Raw genomic sequence first — 21,665 nt, 5'->3', positions numbered from 1 at the left:
AAAGGCAGTGTTGAAGGAGGAACACGAGGAGGAGGAGGAGGAGGAGGTGAGGAGGGGAATGTGGGCTGCCTTACCACCCCAGGTTTCAGCTCTTCAAGAGAGCCAGGCCCTGCCTATGTGACGGCAGCGCTCACCTCCCCCACACAGGAGCTGGAGGGTTTCTCACACAGGTGCCCCTTATTTTGTTGAGTATTTTGTACTGGGGTTATGCTTGCCAAAAGGGTCCTTTTTCCCTGTTTTATATTCTAACTATTCAGTTCCTTGCAGAGTTATGGAGTAGATAAAGCCTTAAGTATTTACTCAAAGACTATTTACTGAACACCTTTGTTTTTTTTTTTAATTTACTTTTATTTATGCAAAAACTGGGGTGTAGGTGTGTGTGTGAGAGAGAGGATTCACCAAAGATAAAGAGTGGGGAGCAGAACAGGTGGGTTAGCTCCCTGGCTAGGATCGAACTCATGCTGCAGTGGCTAAAGATAGCTTCATAGCGCTGAGACTTTAACCCCTGAGCCACCAGGGAGGCCCATAGTGGACACCTTTGAATAAGACTTAGTCCCTGCATCAGAGGCCAAACGGGGCAGATAGGAGGCAGCTGGGGCCAGCACCCTGTAATCAGAGGCTGTCACTGGAGCACAGAGAAGCCAATCTCCGCTCTACCTGTGAGGCATCAAAAAGCACTTTCAAGTGGTGCTGATGGAGCAAATTCTGGAAATAAGGTAACATTCGCTGTGGGAGTGAATGATTGCTTGTGCACATTGGAAACAAGTTGGCATTTTGGTATTTATGTTGCATTTCTTAGTCTACTACACAATTCTAGATGAATGTGTGTGCCCAGGTGTGGGGCAAGGCTGGTGGTAGTAGATGGAGTTGCTTTAACACACACGCACACATGCACACATGCACACACCCCTAGCTACACCCCCAGAGCTGCAATGGGTCCCATTGGCTAGAGGGATATTTCATTTCAGTGATTATGAAGAAGTAACAGATGGCTAGCCATTTCAGGGCTACCATCATGAGTGAATCAGAAAATTATTTTATGCTAGTCACATGATCATGGGTTTCAAGGAGAAAAAATCCTGAAAGTGAGACTGAGCCTGAGGGACATGCTGTGGTGAGTGGCCAGGAGGTGGGGCTGATGGTTAGAGGAACTCTAGCTGAGTCTCTTGACGAAGGACTCGGCCCAGGTGGCAGGAATCCAGCTCATGAGAGCAGCTGAATGTCCTGGAAAAAGACCACCCTGGAGCTTCAGTGCTCTGAGGGGTGCCCGGTGAGCGTGAGCTTGCACCTGTGACCCCCCACGTGCACACGGCATCTGGGTATGGTTTATATTTGGGTTCCCTCTCATTTCATTTTTGCAAGTCTCTGCCCCGTGCCAATTGGTGGTAATTTCACAAATAAAAATGAAGCATATTTTCTCCTCCCAGGAGTTCCCCATCACTTGCGCTTATAGTGGGTGGTAGCGGTGCCTACGTCGTGTTGGTCTGTGGACCATTTTGTCAGTGGCAATAGGAGATTAGGAACAATGCAGAAAGTGTGCCAGTTAGCCAAATGCATTTAATTGTAAGGGTGATCATGATTCTCTTGTGGTGGTTATGGTGGTGGTTTTATTCCGTTACATGCTGGTATATGAAATACCCTATTCTGTCTCTAACTTGAATTAAATCTTTCCCTGGGTTCCAGCTCATCAGAGTGGAAAGAAGTAGAATCTCCGTTCTGATTTGGGGGTGTCCTCCTTTGCCTAGAGTCACACAAAAATCTAAAGGACTAATGTGGTGCCTGGAAAATGGGAAATGAATTTCTAACCCAGGAGAGTGGTGTGCAAGGTTCCGTGTGCCTTTAAACAATTAGATCCCATGAGAAACAATTTTTATTGTGTTGCTGGACTTGGGAAGGGAACTCTTTTTTAAAAAAATTTATGCATGCAAAAGCTGAAGGGAACTTTTTTTTTTTTAAAAAAAAAGATTTATTTATGCATACAAGAACTGGGGTACAGGCCAGAGGTGAGGGGGTGAGAAGATTCCCCAGATACAGAATAGGGAACAGAACAGGCAGACTGACTGAAATACAATGCTGAGGGGAGCAGTGGGCGAGACAGGAGAGGTCTGCTGTGCCATGTGGGTAGCTCCCTGGCCGGGTGTTGAACTCATGCTGCAGCGGCTGCAGATAGCTTCGTAGTGCTGAGACCTAACCCCTTGTGGCACCAGGGAGGCCCCCACATCTGCAGATTCTTGCAGAAAACTCCCAGCACAGCTAAGGACTGGTGCCAGACTCACCATAGTGCCATTTAGAAGAGCAAACAGAGAAACACATTTACTATCTATTGAGAGGGAACTGAAAGCAGTTGAAAAACACTGTAAGATGAAATACTATGTAGCTGATAAACATTGTATTTACAAAAGGCTGGTGAGAACATTCTGTGAACACACGACTGCTTATGATTCAGTAATCAGATAGGAGAGTAAGCTATGAAGTTGCATATACAAAATAACTTGGAAGGTGATGTTGAGGAAAAAAGACTAAACAAAATGAAATGTCATCTTGGTTGTCTTTGCTTAGTGGGGAGACGATGGGGGTTTGCTTTTCCCCTCCTCCATCATTCTAAAGTGTGGGTGTGGAGCAAGCCCCTCCCCCAATTCATTTTTCAAAAAAAACAATTGGAAAAGAAAAAATTGTGGTTCTGTTACTCTCCCTCACTCCCATCCTGAAGGCCAAACTCAGGGTCACCTTCAGGTTCCCCTTTGGTTCCTGTCCTGTCCCCCCTCCTCCCTTAGATGTCCAATTTTACTCTCTCTATTTGCCAAAGCCCACAGGCAATTAACCCTTTCTGGACAAGGAAGGAGCCAAGTTCTCCGTCCTCCTTTCAAAACCTGGTGTGCTTGGCTAGGAAGGGGTGTCAGAAAGGCAAGGCTCCTGCCAGTCCCGGGCTCCCCCAGTCCAGTATGCACTTGACTTCAGGTGACCCCAGGAAGACCCTAGCTGGGTCATGGGCACCTCTGACGGGGAGAGACCCCACACACCAAGTACAGACTCTCTGAGCTGGAGGACCTGAGAGTCCACAGGCCCACTTGTTCTCAGCCTTGAGTTTTACAATGACCAGGGACTTGTTAGAAATGCAGAGTCCTGGGCCCAGCCCCAAGGATGGTTTTGGCAGATCTTGGTGGGGCCTAGGAACCACATTTTAAACCAGCTTCCCAGAGGAATGGGAGGGGGGTTGTTCCCAGCCCCGCTTTGAAGTCAGAACCCCTCTAATCCAGCAGGCTCTCTCCTCACCAGCTTATGGAGCGTTTGAGATGAGGCGGAGAAGGTGAGGTCTGGAAGGGGAGGAGGAAGGGACTTTGTGGGCCCCTGGGCTCAGGAGCGTTCCTCTGGTAGATACAAACTCAGAGCACATCCCCCCCCAGTCCCATCTGGCCCCAATGGGGGGGTCCACAGGCTGCACACATTGCTCAGGGAAATGAACATGTTGGGGGGTCTCAGTCTCCTCCTGGAACTGTGAGGCCACCACTCCAGGCTCCGGGGCTGACAAAGGCTTCCAGGTCAGATGGCCTGCAGGAGGAGAGCTGGGGAGGGAGGGGAGAGCCCCGGAGTCTGGTGGGCGACCTCAAGCTGTTGCAGAAAGCTCACTGGAACCCAGCAAATCCAGCCACTCAGACTCCCAGCAGCCTGGAGGGTGCGGTGGCTAGACTGGGACAAAGCCCAGCTGTTCCCGGGACAGGTGCAGGGGAGGCTCCTGGATCATGTCCCCCTCTGGGTCCGGCAAAGAGTCTTCATCTTCTTTTGAAGCCTGTAATGACAACAAGGGAGATGGTGCTGAAAAGCAGAGCCAGCTTGAGTTGGGGTGTCTCTGGGTAGTTGCTGGTCCACCCCACCCTTTTCCACAGCCCCTCTGTCCTTCCTAGGGGCCTGGACTAGCAACTCTTACCCAGAACACCAGGCTTGAGGCACGCCCTCTCCACTCTGCCACGCCCTTCCCCAACCCCTGGGATGCATCCTCAGGGCCTTAGGCCCCTTCTGGCGGCAGATGTGGGACTCCTGCCAGCCCAGAGCTCATTTAGCTGTAACTCCCAACTAGCCATTCAAGAATTTTCTGGATCAGGAAAAAGAGGATATGAGGTCAAGAACTTTGCCTCTGGGGTGAAATGGCCTGAGCTTTGGTTGATGGGGTAAGTGGGTGGATGCGGAGGGGAGATGCCCACCCCCCCAACTTCCCGTAATTGTCATAGTGGAGCCAGACTAGGTGGCTGCAGAGCCCCAGGACCCTCTGTCCACACCTGGTTGAGGCGCAGGATCTCCGTGTTGGGGCAGGGGGAGAGCTTGGGGCTCGTGCCAGGCTCAGTGGGTCCGGAGAAGTTGATCACAGCGTACTCTGAGACCCAGCTGTTCCCCAGCTCCTGAAATGCAGACTTTCAGAACAGCCTGTTCTTGGCAGCAGGGACAGCCCTGAGCCCTGAGGAGGAGGGGCATGCAGGGGTGGGGCAGCAAGGGAAGGTGGTGGGGTGGGGGGCAAGGGGAAGAACATGGCTCCAGAGTCAGAGGCCTTAGGTCCAATGTCCTATGTCTCATGTGACCTTGGGCAATTAACCCAGCCCCTCAGAGGCTCAGGTTCCTCAGCTGTAAAATGGAGCTAAGAATGTTACCCTTTGGACAAAAACAAATATTCGTGACAATGTTTTATTACTCAACAATAAGGAGCTGTTGCTGTTGTTGTTGTTGTTATTATTATTATTATTATTTCTAACCTTTAGGCAGGAAGAATGTGCAGCCTTCAGTTTCTTTGTAAAAGGCCCAGTGTGAGCAAAGTTAACTGAATAACAATAGCACAGGAAAAATTCTTAAGAGATCAGGAGACCAAGCAAGGCCTCCTTAATCGAATGAGGAAACCGAGGCCAGGGAAGAGAAGCAGAGAATCCAGGGCGAGTGGAGAAGCGCAGCTCCTTATCAGGGCCTTGCTGCCCCCACAGGTTCTCAGTCAGGCTCCCCCTCCCCCATCTCCTGTTCCCTTGTCCCGGGCTGGGGCAGAGCAGAGGTTGGAGGGTGAGGCCCCAGTAAGTCTCCCAAGGACACAGCTGCCCTGAGGGCCTTGACCTGCCAGATGCTGAAACAAAAAAATAGCAGCCCCCAAATTCCAGACACCTATAGGGTGTCTTATCAACCTGTTCTAAGCACATGCAGTGAGAGGGGAGAGCTGAGGCTCAGAGAGGTGCGGACACTGGCCAGGTGTCACACAGCTGCACCTATCTGAGCTGGGACTTGCACTCTTGACGTTTTGACCTCAGACCCAGTCTCTTCCTCCACATGGCATCCGGGCAAGACATCTGCCTCTTATCTATCCATGTCTGTGTCTACCCAGGGGCAGGCATGGGGCAGAGTGCATGAGCCAACTTTGGTGTCCTCTTCACCTTAGGGAATGTCGGACTCAGAAGGAGATGCCTCAGGTTGGATGTGCCTGGGGGTTGGGGGGCAGGGAGATGAGGGCACAGGGGAGCGGGGGAGGGAGATGTAATTCAGGGCCCTGGTCCCTCCCAGCCCCACCTGCCCACAGTGAGGACAAGGCAGAGCTGGGGCTGGGTCAGAGGACTCCTGACCTCAGATACGTCCCCACGGATCCATACACAGTTTTGGGATTCAGTCATAACCCAGCCACAGCTGACCCCTGACCACCAGCAGTTCCAGAAGTATCTCTCAGGGGTGAATGAATTTGAGGAAAAACCCTCATGTGGCAGAGACACTAAACCACACATGCAGGCAGCAGCCACGACCTCGCCCTTGCATCCTGTGTGGGTCTCCATCCTACACTTTGTCCACTCTGGGGACATTGGCTTGTTCCAGGTAGAGGGGAGGCATTTCTCTGGGTTGTTGAATGTAGACGATACATGTGTGACCCTCTGTTTCTAGGCACTAGAAAGAGAGCAGCAACAAAGTAGGTAAAACCCTGCACTCCCACTTAGGTTATTCAAGGATTTGGGGCCACCGAGGGCCCACGATCAGGGCCAGGCCTGGTTCTTTCTCCTGAGTCTGGGGGAGAGTCTTGGCTCCACTCCTCAAACCCCTTGTTCTTCCAGGTAGAGGGGTGGGTAAAGGGAGGTCTTGCAGACAGCCCCCAGCCCTCACTTAGTTTCCCCAGTTCTGCCTCTTTCAGGCCAGGTCACTTGGGCAAATTACTTATCTCCTCTGAGCCTCTATTACTTATTCTGTAAGAAGAGGGAATAATAACACCTATATCCTGCAGGAGCTACCACGATTCAGTGACCTATAGAAAGCACATAGCAGGGCCTCCCTGGTGGCTCAAGGGGTTAAGCACAGCACTGTGAGGCACCGGCCAGGGAGAAGCCCACATGGCGAGGTTCTTGCCCGCTGCTCCCCTCAGCAGTGCATTTCAGTGGATCCGCCTGTTCTGTTCCCCTCTCTGTCTCTGGTGAATCCTCTGATCCCCTGCACCTCTGGCCTGTACCCCAGTTCTTGTATGCATAAATAAATCTTAAACAAAAAAAGAAAGCACATAGCAGATGTTCAAGAAAAGAGTACAGTAGTGTCCCCCTTTTCTGAGGTTGGGGAGTATGTTCCAAGATCCCCAAAGGATGCCTGAAATCACAGATAGTACCAAGCTCTGTTTCTACTCTGTTTCTTATATTACTCACCTGTGTTAAAGCTTCTTTTATCAAGGAGGCACAATAAGAGATTAACAATGACTAACAATAAAATAGGACACTTATAACCACAGACTGGAATGAAAGTCATGTGAGCCTCTCTCTGTCGCTCAGCTACCTCGTTGCTTATCACATTTCCAGGCCATGTGGCCTGTGTATGGGGAGCGCCTGGCAAGAGCTGATCTGACCTCTGAGATGTTCTATCCCCTGGGCTCTCTGGCAGGTAGAGTATCCCTTCCCTCTCTGACCTGCATGTGGGCAAAGAAAACCCCAAATCCTTTCAATTCCACCTCCAGACTCTGCTAAAAACTAGAGAGAAACCAGAAAGGAAATACAACTAAAGCAAAGCAAAAACTCACAGCATTCCTGGGAGACCCTTCTCCAGCGAGGCCTCCCTGTGCCCCCTCTGGGCTGGGTATAGCAGCTCTGGGAGAGGCCTGTAAAGAGATGAGCTGGGGGCCTGCCTGGTGGCTCAGGGGTTAAAGTCTTAAGCTATCACCAGCCACTGCAGCTCCAGTTCAAGTTGGATCCCCAGCCAGGGAGCTGGCCACATGGCGCAGCAGACCTCCCCTGTCTTGCCTGCTGCTCCCCTCAGCAGTGTATTTCAGTGGATCCCCCTGTTCTGCTCCCCACTCTGTCTCTGGTGAATCTTCTCACCCCTGCATCTCTGGCCTACACCCCAACTTGTGTTCTGCTCCCCAATCTGTCTCTGGTGAATCTTCTCACCCCCACACCTCTGACCTACACCCCAACTCTTACATGCATAAATAAATAAAAATAAATCTTAAAAAGAAAAAAAAGAGATGAGCTGGGACAGACCCTCTGGGTGCAACAGAGGCCCCCTTCTACCCCGGCCCCCTTCTGGGCTTGGGGTGGGTTGTGCCCCAGGAGCCAGCAGGCACAGCAGAAGGCCAGGCTCTGAAGTGGCCTGGCAGCAACCCCATCCGGGTAACCTTTCCCTTACTCCTGTCCCCCACCTTTGGCCTTGTTGAGCTTCCTGAGACAACAACAGCTGCTTCCTTGTGAAGGCCCAGTACCCCATTCCCACCCAGGCCCTCCCTAGGGGCCTCAGATCGAGTCTTTTGTCCTCACTGGCGCCAGGAAAGGTGATGGTATCCCCCCTTTCCTGCCCCACTTTTAAAGGAACCAGAATGGAGGCATCTCTGAAAATGGCTGAGGCTGAGGGAGGACAGTGGGGAGGGAGGGTGGGCTGAGGCAGGTGGGGTTTCTGTTTCCTGTGCTGGGGAGTGTGGGGGGGAAGGGACCGTCCATCTGCAGGGGGCAGGGAAGGACCCTGTTGTTCTACACAGACTCCCCTCTCCAGGAAGGTGGGCCAGGGAAACCCTGCTTCCTCAGCCCCCTGTTCCCGGGGCACCAGCCTCCGCCTGGGTCTCAGGCAGCCACATCTCCTTGGGCTCAGAGCCAAGGAAAGGTCAGGGAAATGGTCAGGGTGTTCTGGAAAGAGGAGAGGTGGCAGATCGCAGGTGAGAAATCTGGGATCTGTCTCTATTTGGGCCACCACCTGCTGTGTGGCCACACTCGCTGGGCTCCGCTGGGCTCCGTCTCCTTTTCTGCCAAAGCGGACTAGAATCTGTGGTTGTCAAACTTGGGGTGCGTCAGAATCCGCAGGGGCAGAGTTCAACATTTAGTTTCCTGGGCTTCACACTAGAGTTTCAGTTGGGACTGGCATTAAATCTGACAGTCCCTGCAAACCTTCGGGTGTTCTGAGAGGGAGTTTGCCCCAAACTTAGGGAAAGCCTGGACTAGGTGATCTCAAAGTTCCCACTGGACCCAGACCTGGTGTTCTCTGATGGAAACAGAGTGCTGGGCCGGGGAGAACCCCTGCCTGGCACCTGGGGGGAAATCAGGGTGCAGATTGTACCCCAAAGTGTTGGTTTCAGGGATGGCACAGACCCCCCAGAGGAGGGAGGCCAGTCCTGTCTAACGGTCACCGTGGAGATGGGTCAGGTGGGGCCATGCAGAGGTGGGGCCTCAGAGCCCTAATTTTTGGCCCCCTAGGAATCCAGACGTGGGCGCCCCCCACCTCCTTTCTTACCAAGTGTGAAGGGTGAACCTTCTCGTTCTCCTGTGTCCCGTTGGCCAGTTGAGCTGAAAGAGACCAGCAGAGGCACCTTAGAGCGGAGGGCAGCCAGGAGTGGCCTGCAGCTGTTCCCGGGGTGGGCTGGCCCCCTGCACCTGGAGCAGGGCTTCCCAGAGGGGACTGGCAGGGAGGTTGGGCAGAGGAACCCCATCTAGCCCTTGACAATGACACAGTCTTCTGAGGTCAGTACATAGAAATCCCTTGTGTAGGCCAGAAACCAGCTGGGGAAGCAATTCTGTGTGCTAATATCATTGCTCCTGAAGACTTGATGTGCACTGAGGACTCCAGGAAATTGTGCTAAAATGCAGATTCTATCAGTAGGTTGAGTTGGGGCCTAAGAATCCCAGGGGACACCATGCTGCTAGCTGGGGACCACTGTTTGACAAATGAGATGCCAAGAGGATGTGACCAGGTGTGTTCCCAGGCTGTGTGCTCCTCCCCACTCTCCTGAGGGGCCCTGGGGACACATGCAAAGCTGTGGTGTCCACAACCACAGCAGTGCTGGTTTGCAAAGCGCTGTCTCCCAGGTGCCACCGCCTTTGAGCTGTGCAAACTCGGGCAAGCTGCTTAATCACTCTGAGTTTCTTCTCCTGGAAAATGGGGGCACTTGTAATAATTGGTTCCTAACTCCACAGTTTTGAGGAGATGAAAGGAGATAAAAACAGCATAAGCCACACAACAGTGCCTGGCCGTGGTGGCCCCGTTACTGTTACTTCAGCGAAGCCTCTAGACCTGTGTCTTCCATGCACAGCCCCGCAGGGCCACTGAGTCCCAGAAACGTGGCTACTCTGGAGTACACCAGGTCTTGAAGACTCAATATGAAAAAATAAATGTAGATTATGTATGATGAATGTTTTTGTATTGATTCCACATTGAAATGATCATGTTTTAGGTATTGTGTGACAAGATTTATTATTAGAATTAACTAGATTTTAAAAATTTTTTTTCCATGGTCTACTGGAGACATTCAAATGGCACATTTGGCTTGTATTCTGTTTCTGCTGGGTGTATTTCTGAGGAAGCTGAGGCTCAGGGAATTTAGGTGACTTGCCCAAGGTCACACAGCTAAAATGTGGTGAGCTGGGATAGAACCCAAGTGTTGAAAGGGGCTGAGCATCTCTGGAAATCCAGTGGCCAGTGTGGGGCCATCAGGTTCATCCTTCTCCAGCTCAAATACGCAGTCCTGCCCATCCCCCCCCAAAGTCAGCCCTCGTGTAGGGAGCTGGCCTGCAGAGGGTGGACGTGACTTCTCCAGGATGGGTAGGGAGGCAGGTGACTGACAAGGGCAGGCAGATGTGAGCAAGATGCGTACCCCTCTTCTCCCACTCCCCCATTTGAAGTACTTTTTCCTAATGCTGACCTCCTGTGGTTCCCTCAGAAGGGAGAAGCAGACTCTTGATACCCACATCTCAGAGAGACCCACAAAGTCTCTCTGGGGCCCCGGGAGGGGCGTGGATGGGAACTGCAGGTCTCAGTGAAGCCTCTGGCTGAGAGTGCCCCCCCCATCTTTGCTCACCTTCCTTCCTCCACCGGAGCAGGCTGCGGCCAAAGGCGGCCAGGCCTGCAGCCAGCAGAAGGGTCAGCAGGACCAGGACCGGGGCCAAGATGCGGACCATCGGGATGGCCACCCTGCAGGGAGGACAGAAGGAGCCAGGGGCTGTGACCAGGTATCAGCGGCATGACAAGAGGCCGTGGCAAGAGGAAGGAGCGTGACGTTTCTGTTTGCTCAAAGGCACCTTGTAGTTTAGTGGTGACCTGAAAGGGGACCTCGGTCCCTGGGGCTCACCTGGACTTGGAGCTGCTGCTCCTGGGGACCAGACTGGTGTCCTCTGCTGAGGTGGAGTCCAGTTGTGTGAACAGGTGGGACGTCCCTGCAGGGGGAGAGGTCCCTGTGTGAGGAGCGGTCCCCGCATACGGAGAGGTTCCTGTGTACCGGGAGGTTCCTCGGTGGTCACGCAGGGGGGGCCTTGTGAACGGAAAGGCCTTGGCCCCCGTCGTCCCCCGCTTGGCTGTGGTGACTGTCCGGTGGAGACGAGGAGGAGCTACAAGTCCAAAAGCAATGCCTCAGCACCTTCCCTGACCCTTCAGTCTCAGCAGCCCCAGGCCTGGGTCAAGCCTCTGACCTTTGACCCTGAACCCTGTCTCCTCAGGGTCAACATCTCAGAACATCGCAGCTAAAAGACACCCCAGAGGTCAAACAGACACCTAGATGAAGCCACTCTGGGCCAGCAGGCCACCTGTCAGGCTTGGCCCTCACTTTGGGTACTGGAAGCCTGTTTTCTCTGCCTGCAGCTCCACCCACGCCCCCACCTCTGTGGGCCATTCCAGGGACCACTCGGTATTGCCTCCTGCCCTCCTCCTAAAGTCCTGGCCTGTGTCACCTTTGTCCTCACCAGAAGGTCCCTGTCACAGGCCCAGCCCACTGTCTGTGACTCAGTGAAGTCTTGACCTTCAGTAGCCACAGGGGTGGCAGGGCAGGGTGGAAGGACAGGGCTAGGGGTCAGGGCCCAAGGCCCAGACTTTCCTGCTCACCCCTCAGATCCGGTGGAACAGACTCAACACAAGGTTTGCTGTGGCTACTGCCTCGTTCTGCTGCATCCTGTATGACCTCAAGTGGGACCCAATGCCACTGAGCCGCTAATTTCTCACTAACAGTCCAGCTCCCAGGCTGAGGGGCACATAAAGCACAGTGTCTGGCACCAGGCAGGCACTTGCTGGATCTTTCTCTAAGAAGGAGTGGGAGGAGGAGAAAACCCATTCACTTACTCAATTCTGGGGGCTGAGTTTGCCAAGCCTTTGCCTTGGGCTGGAGGCTCCTTGTAGTAGGAGGCTGGAAGGAGGGAATGGGGGAGCGAGAACAGCAGGGACCTAGAGGAAAGGGAGAGGCTGGTCTCAGAGGAGGCCAGGATCTGCTCACAGCTAAATTTCCTGCCTGGGAGCACCAGCATCTGAGGAGGGAGCACTCCCCACTTCAGCTCAGAGCTAACTGTCTTCTCCCCTCAGCCATTCAAGCTGGATGGAAAATTCCAGCTGGTAACTGGTCTTCCCTTCCTGAAGTCCCTTGGTCTCTCTCTTCAGGTTCCCTTTCCCTGCAGCTGTGCAGCGTGACTGGATCCCATTCCTCCAAATAGACTGGACCCCACTATTCCCTGCTTCCGAATAATCAATGGCTCCTCATTGCCCATAACCAGAATTTCAAAATTTCAGTGTGTTTCCAGGCCTTTAAAAGATTTATATATTCATTTATACAAGCACTGGGTACAGTCAGAAGCACGGGAGGGTGAGAGAATTCACCAGAGCCAGAGCGGGGAACAGAACAGGCAGAGTGATGAAATTCACTGCTGAGGGCAGTAGCGGGCGGGCAGGAGAGGTCTGCTGCGCCATGTGGGGAGTGAACTGGCACTGTGCGGGCAGCCTCTGCAGCCCAGCGGCTCAACCGCTGCTGCGCCACCAGGGGAGGCCCTCCAGGCCTTTTCAACTTGGACTTCCACTCACCTTGGCAGCCTTACCTCTTCCCCACCTGGGGCACCAGCCACACAGAGTTGCTTTCTAATCCCAATTCAGCGAGCCTCCTGCCTGCTTCCTTTGCCATGCTGTTCCTCTGTGTGCTGTGCTTTCCTTTCCAGCTCTGCTTATACACTTCTTTCTGTTGTTCAGTACCCGCTCAAGAGTCACTGCCTCCACAGCACCTTGCCTGGAAGGGGCAAGTCCCCCTGTTGTGTTCCCACAGTGCCTCTGCGCAGACTGGCAGAGCTATTGGCTGGGTCTCTCTGCTAAGCTGGACCCCATCAAAGGCACAACGCCTATCTTCTGCACCCACACAGTGGGCAGCAACCTGGGGTGGCCAGGACTCCCCAGCGGACATCCATCAGCTGCCTCTTCTGACTTCGCCTTTTCCTCCCAGCCTCTATTCTATACTAGGTCAGTTTTATTCTGATTCTTTTGAGTCAACAATCAACTCTCCTGCAAATAAAGAGTATTTATCTTTTCCTTTCCAATATTTATGTTCCATCTTGTCATATTTCATTGCCTGGGGCCTCCAGACAATGTTTCGCCATACTCAACTGTGGGTTGGCTTGAAAGGACTGATGGTTAACTTTTCTGGAATTTTGTGAGCCAGTTGTTCAACTGTTGGTGGCTAGAAATTGGCCATGGCAGGACCGTTGATACCAAAGAGGCTGGCGACACCTCAGACCACAGCTCCTCCCGGCAGCTGTGCCCAGCCCGCCCTTGTCATCAGTCTTTATTTTTTTTTAACACTCCAACAGCCAGCAGAGAGAGGTGAAGGCCTGATACAGGAGGAAACTGTACTGATGGATATGCCAAACTTTACTATAACTAATTATGCATAATTATACATGGAGGCAAGAATCAAAATAGGAGTGCCTCAAATATAGGTTAAAATTGATTCCCACCAGGTAAAAATGATACTTGAATACTGATAAAAATCAGAATGGTAGAAAATTTTATAAATTATGGAGAACAGGTTCAATGTGTTTTTGATGTTAATATTCAATGAGTTTATCTTTATTTCCTTGAATTAAAACAAAGGCCCGTGGATGATGCGGATGTGGTGGCTGGTGGAGAAAGTTCTGGGGACGGGATGGGTCCCAGCTGAGCCAGGAGAGGCAAAGGACAGACACCAAAGTCAGAAACAACCTGCGTTTTTGAATCCTGTCTCCCCACTTTCTGTTGGGAGATCTTGGGTCTCTCATCGAGAGCCATCTTGGCTCTCAGAGCCTCAGTGCCCATCTGTGAAATGGGTGCAAGACCCATTCACCCTCACTGGTGGGCAGGCTGGGGCTGCCCACCCCTCGGCCCTCTGGCTTCTTGCTCCTCAGTCCAACAGGTCCAGGTGGGGTTCTGGACCCCAGGAGAGGTGCTCCCGCCCCAGTCCCTATTGTCCCCCAGCTCAACAAGTCCCGAGGCTGGTTCCTAGCCACTCCCAACACAGTCCTTGTACTTCAAGGTCTGGGAAGGGGAGTGAGGAGAGCTGAGCTGTGAGCACGGTGAACCGGTGTGGCTATGATGCCTCGCAGTGGGCCTAGAAGCAGCGATCGTGGGGCCACACTTAGTGGGACTTGGGTGGCACCTGTGCCCCCAATGCTGCTAGGCACTGGGCCTGTGACCTTTCCCTGGGTCCCCCAGATGCCCTGAGAGGTTGGTACAAGCGCCACCCCCCTCATGACAGGGAAACTGCGTCCACGCTGACCACCTGCCCGCCCCTCCTTCATCCCCTCCTCACCAACAGCCCCAGCCAGGAAGGAGAGATGTGTGTTACCTGGGAAAACTTTCAGCGAGACCCGGAAAATTGTGTCCAAGCCCAGTCTGCTGACCCCGCACATGTACCCCCCAGCGTCCTGCAGGGTGAGTTTCCTCAGGGTCACCTTGAACTTGCGCTGGTAGGGGTCATTCTGGATGGACACCCTGCCCCTCGTCGTCTCCTGGCCATCTTCCTCTGCGTAGATGATGTCAGAGCAGCGGGAGATAATGAGTCCCTTCTCCCGACACCAGTACTTGAAGTATGGCTGCAGCTCATACCCGTAGGTGCAATACAGCGACACAGTGTCACCCTCAAATCCACTGATCTCCTTCGGGCCCACGAGGTCTCCATAACCTGAAACCACAGCAGGGGTAGAGGTCTGAACTCCCTGGATTCAAGTGCCAGGGTCAAGACAGAAGACTTTCCTTAGTCACCACCCTCTGGGGGTGGCCTCTGTAAGAGTTAGTACTTGATTGGGGTGGGGAAAAAAAGACTTGAGGGCTTCCCTGGTCCCTGGTGGTGCAAGGGGTTAAGATGCAACCTATGTGGCTAGCTGCGGCCACTGCAGCACGAGTTTGATCCCCAGCCAGGGAGCTACCCCCATGGCGCAGCAGACCTCTCCTGACTCGCCCGCTGCTCCCCTCAGCAGTGTCTTTCAGTGGATCTGCCTATTCTGCTCCCCACTGTGTCTCTGGTGAATCCTCTCAACCCCCCACACCTCTGGCCTATACCCCAGTTCTTGTATGCATAAATAAATAAATCTTAAAAGAAAAGTTGATTCTCCACTCCCCTGCCCCTACCTTGCTGTTTCCCTAACTTGACGTATTGATGAGTGGTGGTGAGGAAGCTCTTGATTCAGACAACCCAGAGTCTGAATCCCAGCACTGCCTCTTAGTAGCTGTGTGACCTTGGGGCAGTTGCTTGACCTTTCTGGTTTGAGTTTGCTCATCTAGAGATGATGATTATGTCCTATTTCATTGAATTAAAATGCTACATTGATGGTAAATGGTAAATAATATAAAGGCAGCCCAGTGAATTGATGAATGGAGGTAATTCTTTATCCCATGGGTTGTTGTGAGTGGTAGAGCAGAGGCTCAAGAAATATTTGCTGAGTTTGTGTCAAGTGTACATGGGGTGCCTCATCTGCCTCCAGGCTTGGCCCAGAGGAGGGAAATGAAGGTGAGAGAGATAAAGCTCCTCTCACAGCCATGAAGGGTTGGATCCCACAATTCGGGAAGAAAATCTGACATGGGGTTACAGAAACAGCTTGTGCCTCTGAGGGCTGAGGAGGCAGAGGCTGAGGAGGGTGGAGAAGAACCAGCTTCTCTCAAGCGGCAGCCACAGCACCGGGGAAGGGAAGTGCTGGTTCAGAAGGTCCTGTTTCTGCAGACCCAAAGGGCGAACTTGGACAGGAGCCCCCTCTCTCCCCACCACCCCCATCTCACCTGGGAGGACCAGGCAGCTGCACAGGAGGACGAGAGGTCGCATGGTGGGCCCTGCGCTATGGAGCACACCAGGAGCTGGGAGCGCTTCTTGGGCCACTCAGGCTTTAACTTCCTCCAGAAGGGGGAGATCTGGACGAGGAAGGGCGGGGAGGGGCCTTGGTCACTCCTGTGAACTTCCAGCCCTGCAAGCGCCTCTGCCATTCTCCTTCCTTAGTGTGGGGAGCCAAGCCCAGCTGGGTGCCCCTCCCAGGGGGTCTGATGCATCTTCAGGGCCACGCCCTCCAGGGTGTCTGTGTGTGGAATCCTGGGAGCCCATGCACTGGGATGGGAAAAAATTACATTGACTTTCTCTAGCCTTTAAGTAATATTGATCTTTCCCTTCGATCATGAGTGGTAGGAGCATCTGTGACTTTGTCACCGATAAAAATCAGACACGAGCACTTCAAATAGTCACTGATAGCTGGAAATATCTTCTATGAGCCTCACTGCTTGGGAAATCATTACTTATTAGATGTGGCTCTAGACCTGGTTATTTAAAATGCCATTAAAGAAGGACATTTAGGGCCTGCCTGATGGCACAAGGGGTTAAGAGGCAACCTATGAGGCTATCTGCAGCCACTGCAGCACGAGTTCCATCCCCAGCCAGGGAGCTATCCCCATGGCACAGCAGACCTCTCCTGACTGGCCCGCTGCTCCCCTCAGCAGTGTATTTCAGTCAAACTGCCTTTTCTCTTCCCTGCTCTGTCTCTGGTGAATCCTCTCACCCTCCACACCTCTGGCCTGTGCCCCAGTTCTTGTATGCATAAATAAATAAATCTTTTTTTAAAAAAGCACATTTATTATACAATTATACAATTATAAATATTTGTTATACAATTATACAATTATAAATGTTATACAATTATAAATATTTTAACAATTTCAATATCATCGGTTTCCTTTTAAGTGTGTGTATTTTATATATTTAAAAACGCATTATTCGGAGAGGAAGTCCATAGGGTCACTAGACAGCCATGTGGTCAGTGGTACCAAGGCCAGGACCCTGGAGCCTGGGGTCGCTGCTTCTCTCCCCGCACCGCCTCTGAAGGGCGCAATACCGCCTTTGGCCACGGGGCGGCGGCGCAGGCGCGGGCGAGCGAAGCCGCAGGTCCCGGCTGAGCCCGGCCGCCAGGGGGCGGTGCTGCGAAGCTGGTCCCCGTGCGCGCTGAATTGTCTTGCCGGTTAAAAAGCGAAATTACTGGTTCTCCCCCACAGATTTGAATCTTCCTTGAAAGAAACAAAACAAACACACACACTAGCGGGAGTCCTACCGCATTGTTTCCCCCAAAGGCCTTTACCGTTCTTTTTCTAGGAGCAAAGTTCGTAGAGGTAGTAAGCAAAATTTATTACGGAAATTAAAAAAGAAAGAAAAAGGAACGAGAACATTTCCTGTAATTCCCCCTTTTCCTGAGGAAGACATGTATTCTGACATATATTCTTCCATATGTCCCTGCTGGAAGTTTTCCCACCTCGCAGGCTAATATTTGAAGCATGAACTCAGCGGTTCTGGGAGGGGAGATGTGTACGGGCTTGGGTGTGTGATTTAGAAAATGTGGGGAGATTTTTTTTTTAAGATTTATTTATTTATGCATACAAGAACTGGGGTACAGGCCAGAGGGGCGTGTGTGTGAGGGGTGAGAGGACTCACCAGAGACGGAGCGGGGAGCAGAACAGGCAGACTGACTGAAACACACTGCTGAGGGGAGCAGCGGGCGAGACAGGAGAGGTCTGCTGCGCCATGTGGGTAGCCCCCTGGCTGGGGATGGAACTTGTGCTGCAGTGGCTGCGGATCGCTTCATAGGTTGCCTCTTAACCCCTTGTGCCACCAGGGAGGCCCTGTTTTGTTTGTTTTATTTGAGTAAACTACTGGCATTTAATGGGCCAGGACCCAGGTTCATGTTGGGTTGGTGAAAATCCTTTTAAAAGACTCCCACTACATGTACTGACTTCAAAAGAGAATCAGTTTTTGCAGTTTTAAAAACAGATTAAAACAATATCTATTCTAGCATTTAGTCGTACGTCCTGCTTCCCCCACCCCCCTCACCCATCCACTCACTTTTCTTCAATCTTAACATTTATTACAGGTGGGAAGAGGCCTCTGGCACATCATTCTGCTTTCTAGTCTCACCGGGGCTGTGCACTGACATTCTGAAATATGTGTTATTTGCTGACAAATTGTTTTCCTTTTATTTTTTCCTTTCTATTACAGCTCAGGCATTATATTGTGAATTTTAAAAATTATGTGCATGAGAGGGCATTTTATTTGTGTCATTGGGGATAGTGAGGGAAGTATTACCCCCCACTTTTTGTTTTTATGAAGAGGGTATTGGATCTAATATGTTTCATCCCTGCTCCCTCCATGATGCTCTTCCCTGTACCCCTTTCCCCCTCCCTCCCCCCTGTCCCACACTGAACTGCTAGGCTTGAGGCTCTATTAGAAACAGATCTTCTGTAGCTGGAAGTAGAATAAGAATTGAGGAGAAGGGCCTAGAGTGAGAAGCTGGTGTGGGCCCTTCCTCTATAGGAGGCAAGAGATAGAGCCCCCTGTGGGTTTGGGGAGCTGAGAGGAAAGGACATTGTGTCCTTTTTTGGGAGCTTTTGGGAGCACTGGGTGCTGCCCCCCAGCATGGGTGGGAGAGCAGTATGGTGAAAAGACTCCTGGGCCACTGTGCTCATGCCAGCCCCGCCACATCCTGACCACAGTGTGTCCCCAAGAGTGGCAATGGCCATTGCTTGGATGAGTGGATGGGGCACCAGAAACATGGAAGGGGGTGGTCACACTGGAGGCCACGGGGATCCAGCAGATGCTGGTGTGCGCAGAAGTGATAAAAGCTGCCCTTACTTTTCATCCCGAAAGTAAGGAGCTTTGGGACCTAGAACCACCTTAGGGAGGAGCAGGGAGATTCCCCAAAGAGACTGAGTTTATTCTGAGTCAGCTGGGATAACCCAGATTGAAACTTAAATGCCAGCTGTGGGGCAGCATTGAGCAAGAGACATGTGAGCAGGGCAGACCCAATCTGGGGAAATGGGGTGAGTTGGAAAGGCACCACTTAGCCAGTTCCTCTCTGGGGGATGGGTTCTCAGAATCAGCACATTTGGGGGTCAGAGATTTTTCATTATGGGGCTATCTTGTGCATTGTAGGATGTTTAGTGGCATTTCCGGCCTCAGATGCCAGTAGTTCCTTCCCTGATTCCCACCCTCTCTCCCCAATCCCCTCCCCAGTTATGACAATCAGAAGTCTTTAGGCATCGTCAAATGTTCCCCTGGGCTGCAAATTACTCTGACTTAAGAACAACTGCCTCTGATGACAAATGCAACTATAGAAATAAGAGTGAGTTGTATTTACACAGGTGCAGTGACGAGGTTCGGGGTATAGGACGGTAGGCTTCCTGATACCAAACTCCAGGACTAGGTAGTCTTTGTGCAGTCATAGTCAGTGCTAGAAAACTGCAGGCCTCTACCCAACGTGGTGCTGGGCCTTTGCTGTCACACACAGGTGTGGAGTGGCATCGGACAACACAACCGGTCAGCAGGTGAGCCAGCATCCGAGAGAAAGAGGAGGCAAGGGGATTGAGGGGCAGACATGTGCCTTGTATCAAATAAGTGGAGACATGGAGAGAGACCCAGAGAGTCATCCCAATGGGGCTCTCTCCTTGTAGAAGGGAACATCAGGAGCAGAGAACACAGGCGAGCCATATGCTGGAAGGATCCTGGGTGCCTGGGTCACCACCTGGAAGAGAGCTGCCCCACCAGCCCCCCAACCTGCAGCAGACTTGAGACAGATTTTTATGTCTGTAGCCACTGACATTTTGCAATTTGTTTGTTCCTGTGGCCTGGCCTAAACCACGCAGTTTTTTGTTTCCTCACACACAGCCCATACTCTGTCCCACCTACAGCTCCCCAGCCCCTAGCTAGTTGCAGACTCAATTCTTTAGTTTCTACCACTGGAACAAATCTAAAAACTCTTTCAAGATTTGTTGTTGTTGCTGTTGACAGTTTCAAGGATTTTTAAAGGATTTATTTATTTATGCATATAAAAACTGGGGTATAGGCCAGAGGTGCGGGGTGTGTATGTGAGAGGGTTCACCAGAGACAGTGGGAAGCAGAAGAGGCAGACTGACTGAAATACACTGCTGAGGGGAGCAGTGGGCAAGTCAGGAGAGGTCTGCTGTGCCATGTGGGTAGCTGTGGATAGCTTCATAGTGCTATGCCTAACCCCAATTTTAGGCCCAGGGAGACCCAGATTTAAGGATTTTTTATTTCTAGGAATGACAGTGAAATGTAGGGAGATGGCAGGAATGGCAGAGCAATAAGGACCATCCTCCCTCAGAAGCTGGAGGAACTAGACATTAAAATCTTCTCCACATTGAAGGCTAGATACAATGCGGTTATCTTGGATGGGATCCCAGAACAGAGAAGGGATATTAGTGGAATACTAGTAAAATACTAATCAAGTTTGGAGTTCAGTTAACAGTAATGTGCCAGTGTTAATTTCTTTGCTGAGACACATGTCCCATGGTTAATCAAGATGTTAACATTAGGGGGAACTGGTAGGCTCAGTGGAATCCAGGGACTTTTTGTGCAATATTTGAAATTTTTGTAAATCTAAAATTATTCCATAACACAAAGTTTACTCAAAAAAAAGCAGTGAAGAGCTAACAAGATGACGAGGGATTGCCAGGCTGAGGTCTACAAGTGGAAACCTGGGAAGTAGAGCTGAGCCTGCGAGGTGTTTTTGTCTTTGGGACTATCTACTGGTTCCGAAGAAGCAGCTAAGATGAGCTGGGAGTCTAGAACTGGAACCCTCCAAGGGTGGAAAATCTGGCATATGTTGTTTTGTCACCTTAGGCTAGAACCTCAAAAGGCTGTACTTTGGGGGAAGGGTGAACTGCATATAAACCAGGCTACCATGGACGTTGTCACTTAGGTGTCCTAGGAAACCTCAAGCTTTGAACTTGAGTTAAAAATGGTCCTGGTTTGGTAGCACCCCCCTCACCAACCCCTAGAGGGTGTAGCTCTAGGTCCCCTAAGATCAATGAAAAATCCCTCTGGAGGAAAATAGTATCAGCCTAAGCCACACATTATTTAAAAAAATTTTTTTAAAAAGATTTATTTATTTATGCATACAAGAGCTCGGGCACAGGCCAGAGATGCAGGGGGTGAGAGGACTCACCAGAGATAGAGTGGGGAGCAGAACAGGCAGACTGACTGAAGTACACTGCTGAGGGGAGCAGCGGGTGAGACAGGAGAGGTCTGCTACGCCATGTGGGTAGCTCCCTGGCTTGCCAGGGACCGAACTCATGCTGCAGAGGCTGTGGATTGTTGCACAGTGAGGTTCTTAACCCCTTGTGCCACCAGGAAGGTCCGATTTAAAAAAATTTTGAAATATATATATAAAATCCAACATACAAAGATACCCAGATGTACGAGGAGACAAGGATCCATTAAGGAGCCGAGACACCAGGAGCAGAGACAGTGACTCCAGGAGCAGTGCCGGGACTCTCCACGCATTGGAAACAGCAGGGACGCCAGACCAAACTACTCCTGCACTCAAGGAGGTGAAAGTCAAGCTGGAAATTTTTGGCAGGAAACCAGAAAGGATAAAACATGACAAGGCAGATTTGAAAAAGAATGATGTAAAAATTCTAGAACTGAAAAAATGATCCTTAAAATTAATATTCCAATGGGTGAGTTTCAAATTGATGAGACGAAGCTGGAGAGATCACAGCAAACAGAAGGCTGTTCCGGAAGAGACCATCAGAGTGAAGCACAAAAACACAAAAGAATGCGAAGTAGAGCAGAGAGGGGAGGAAAAATGGGGGGAAAGTGAGAAGGTGCCACCCCACCCACATATAAGTGGAGGCCCAGAATGACAGGCAGGAGGATGTGACACGAGCAATAACCAATAATTGCTGAAAATGCCCCAAATATGAAGACATACATGGTGTTCTAATAGATTTCTCTGTGTGTGTTTATAACATGTAGGATGCTCACGTCAATGGCCCCAGTGTGAACCCCTCTTACTGGGGTCTGAGGACAGTACTGGACAGTGTGGACACATGGTGGGTGACCAAGGCGGCACAGTAGACGGGGAGAGTGGTCTTTGCCATAAGTAGTATCGGGACACTTAGGAGTCCACAGGGGAAAAATGTGAGACTTGATCCCT

At 51.4% G+C, this 21,665-nt stretch overlaps 1 protein-coding gene across 7 annotated transcripts; it reads right to left on the bottom strand.

The window, feature by feature from the left end:
* Positions 1–1,975: 1,975 nt before the first annotated feature.
* On the bottom strand, positions 1,976–15,591 carry CD300LG (CD300 molecule like family member g). 7 transcript variants are annotated; one of them, XM_037491552.2, is made up of 9 exons: positions 15,460–15,591; positions 14,033–14,368; positions 11,518–11,619; positions 10,538–10,793; positions 10,268–10,380; positions 8,707–8,759; positions 7,010–7,087; positions 4,275–4,394; positions 1,976–3,787 (listed from the first exon to the last, which is right to left on the bottom strand). In XM_037491552.2, the coding sequence occupies exons 1-9, from the start codon at positions 15,500–15,502 to the stop codon at positions 3,683–3,685; spliced, it is 1,206 nt and encodes a 401-aa protein (XP_037347449.1). In that variant the 5' UTR covers positions 15,503–15,591; the 3' UTR covers positions 1,976–3,682. The 7 variants fall into 7 exon arrangements, with proteins under 7 accessions (XP_037347449.1, XP_037347453.1, XP_037347452.1 ...); XM_037491556.2 differs by having other exon boundaries at positions 10,538–10,622; XM_037491555.2 differs by lacking the exon at positions 4,275–4,394.
* Positions 15,592–21,665: the final 6,074 nt, after the last annotated feature.

Source organism: Talpa occidentalis, unplaced genomic scaffold, assembly GCF_014898055.3.
Source record: "Talpa occidentalis isolate TD23 unplaced genomic scaffold, MPIMG_talOcc4v2.1 talOcc4.7, whole genome shotgun sequence".
NCBI classification, from domain to species: Eukaryota; Metazoa; Chordata; class Mammalia; order Eulipotyphla; family Talpidae; genus Talpa; species Talpa occidentalis.
This window is presented reverse-complemented; position numbering and strand designations above follow the sequence as displayed.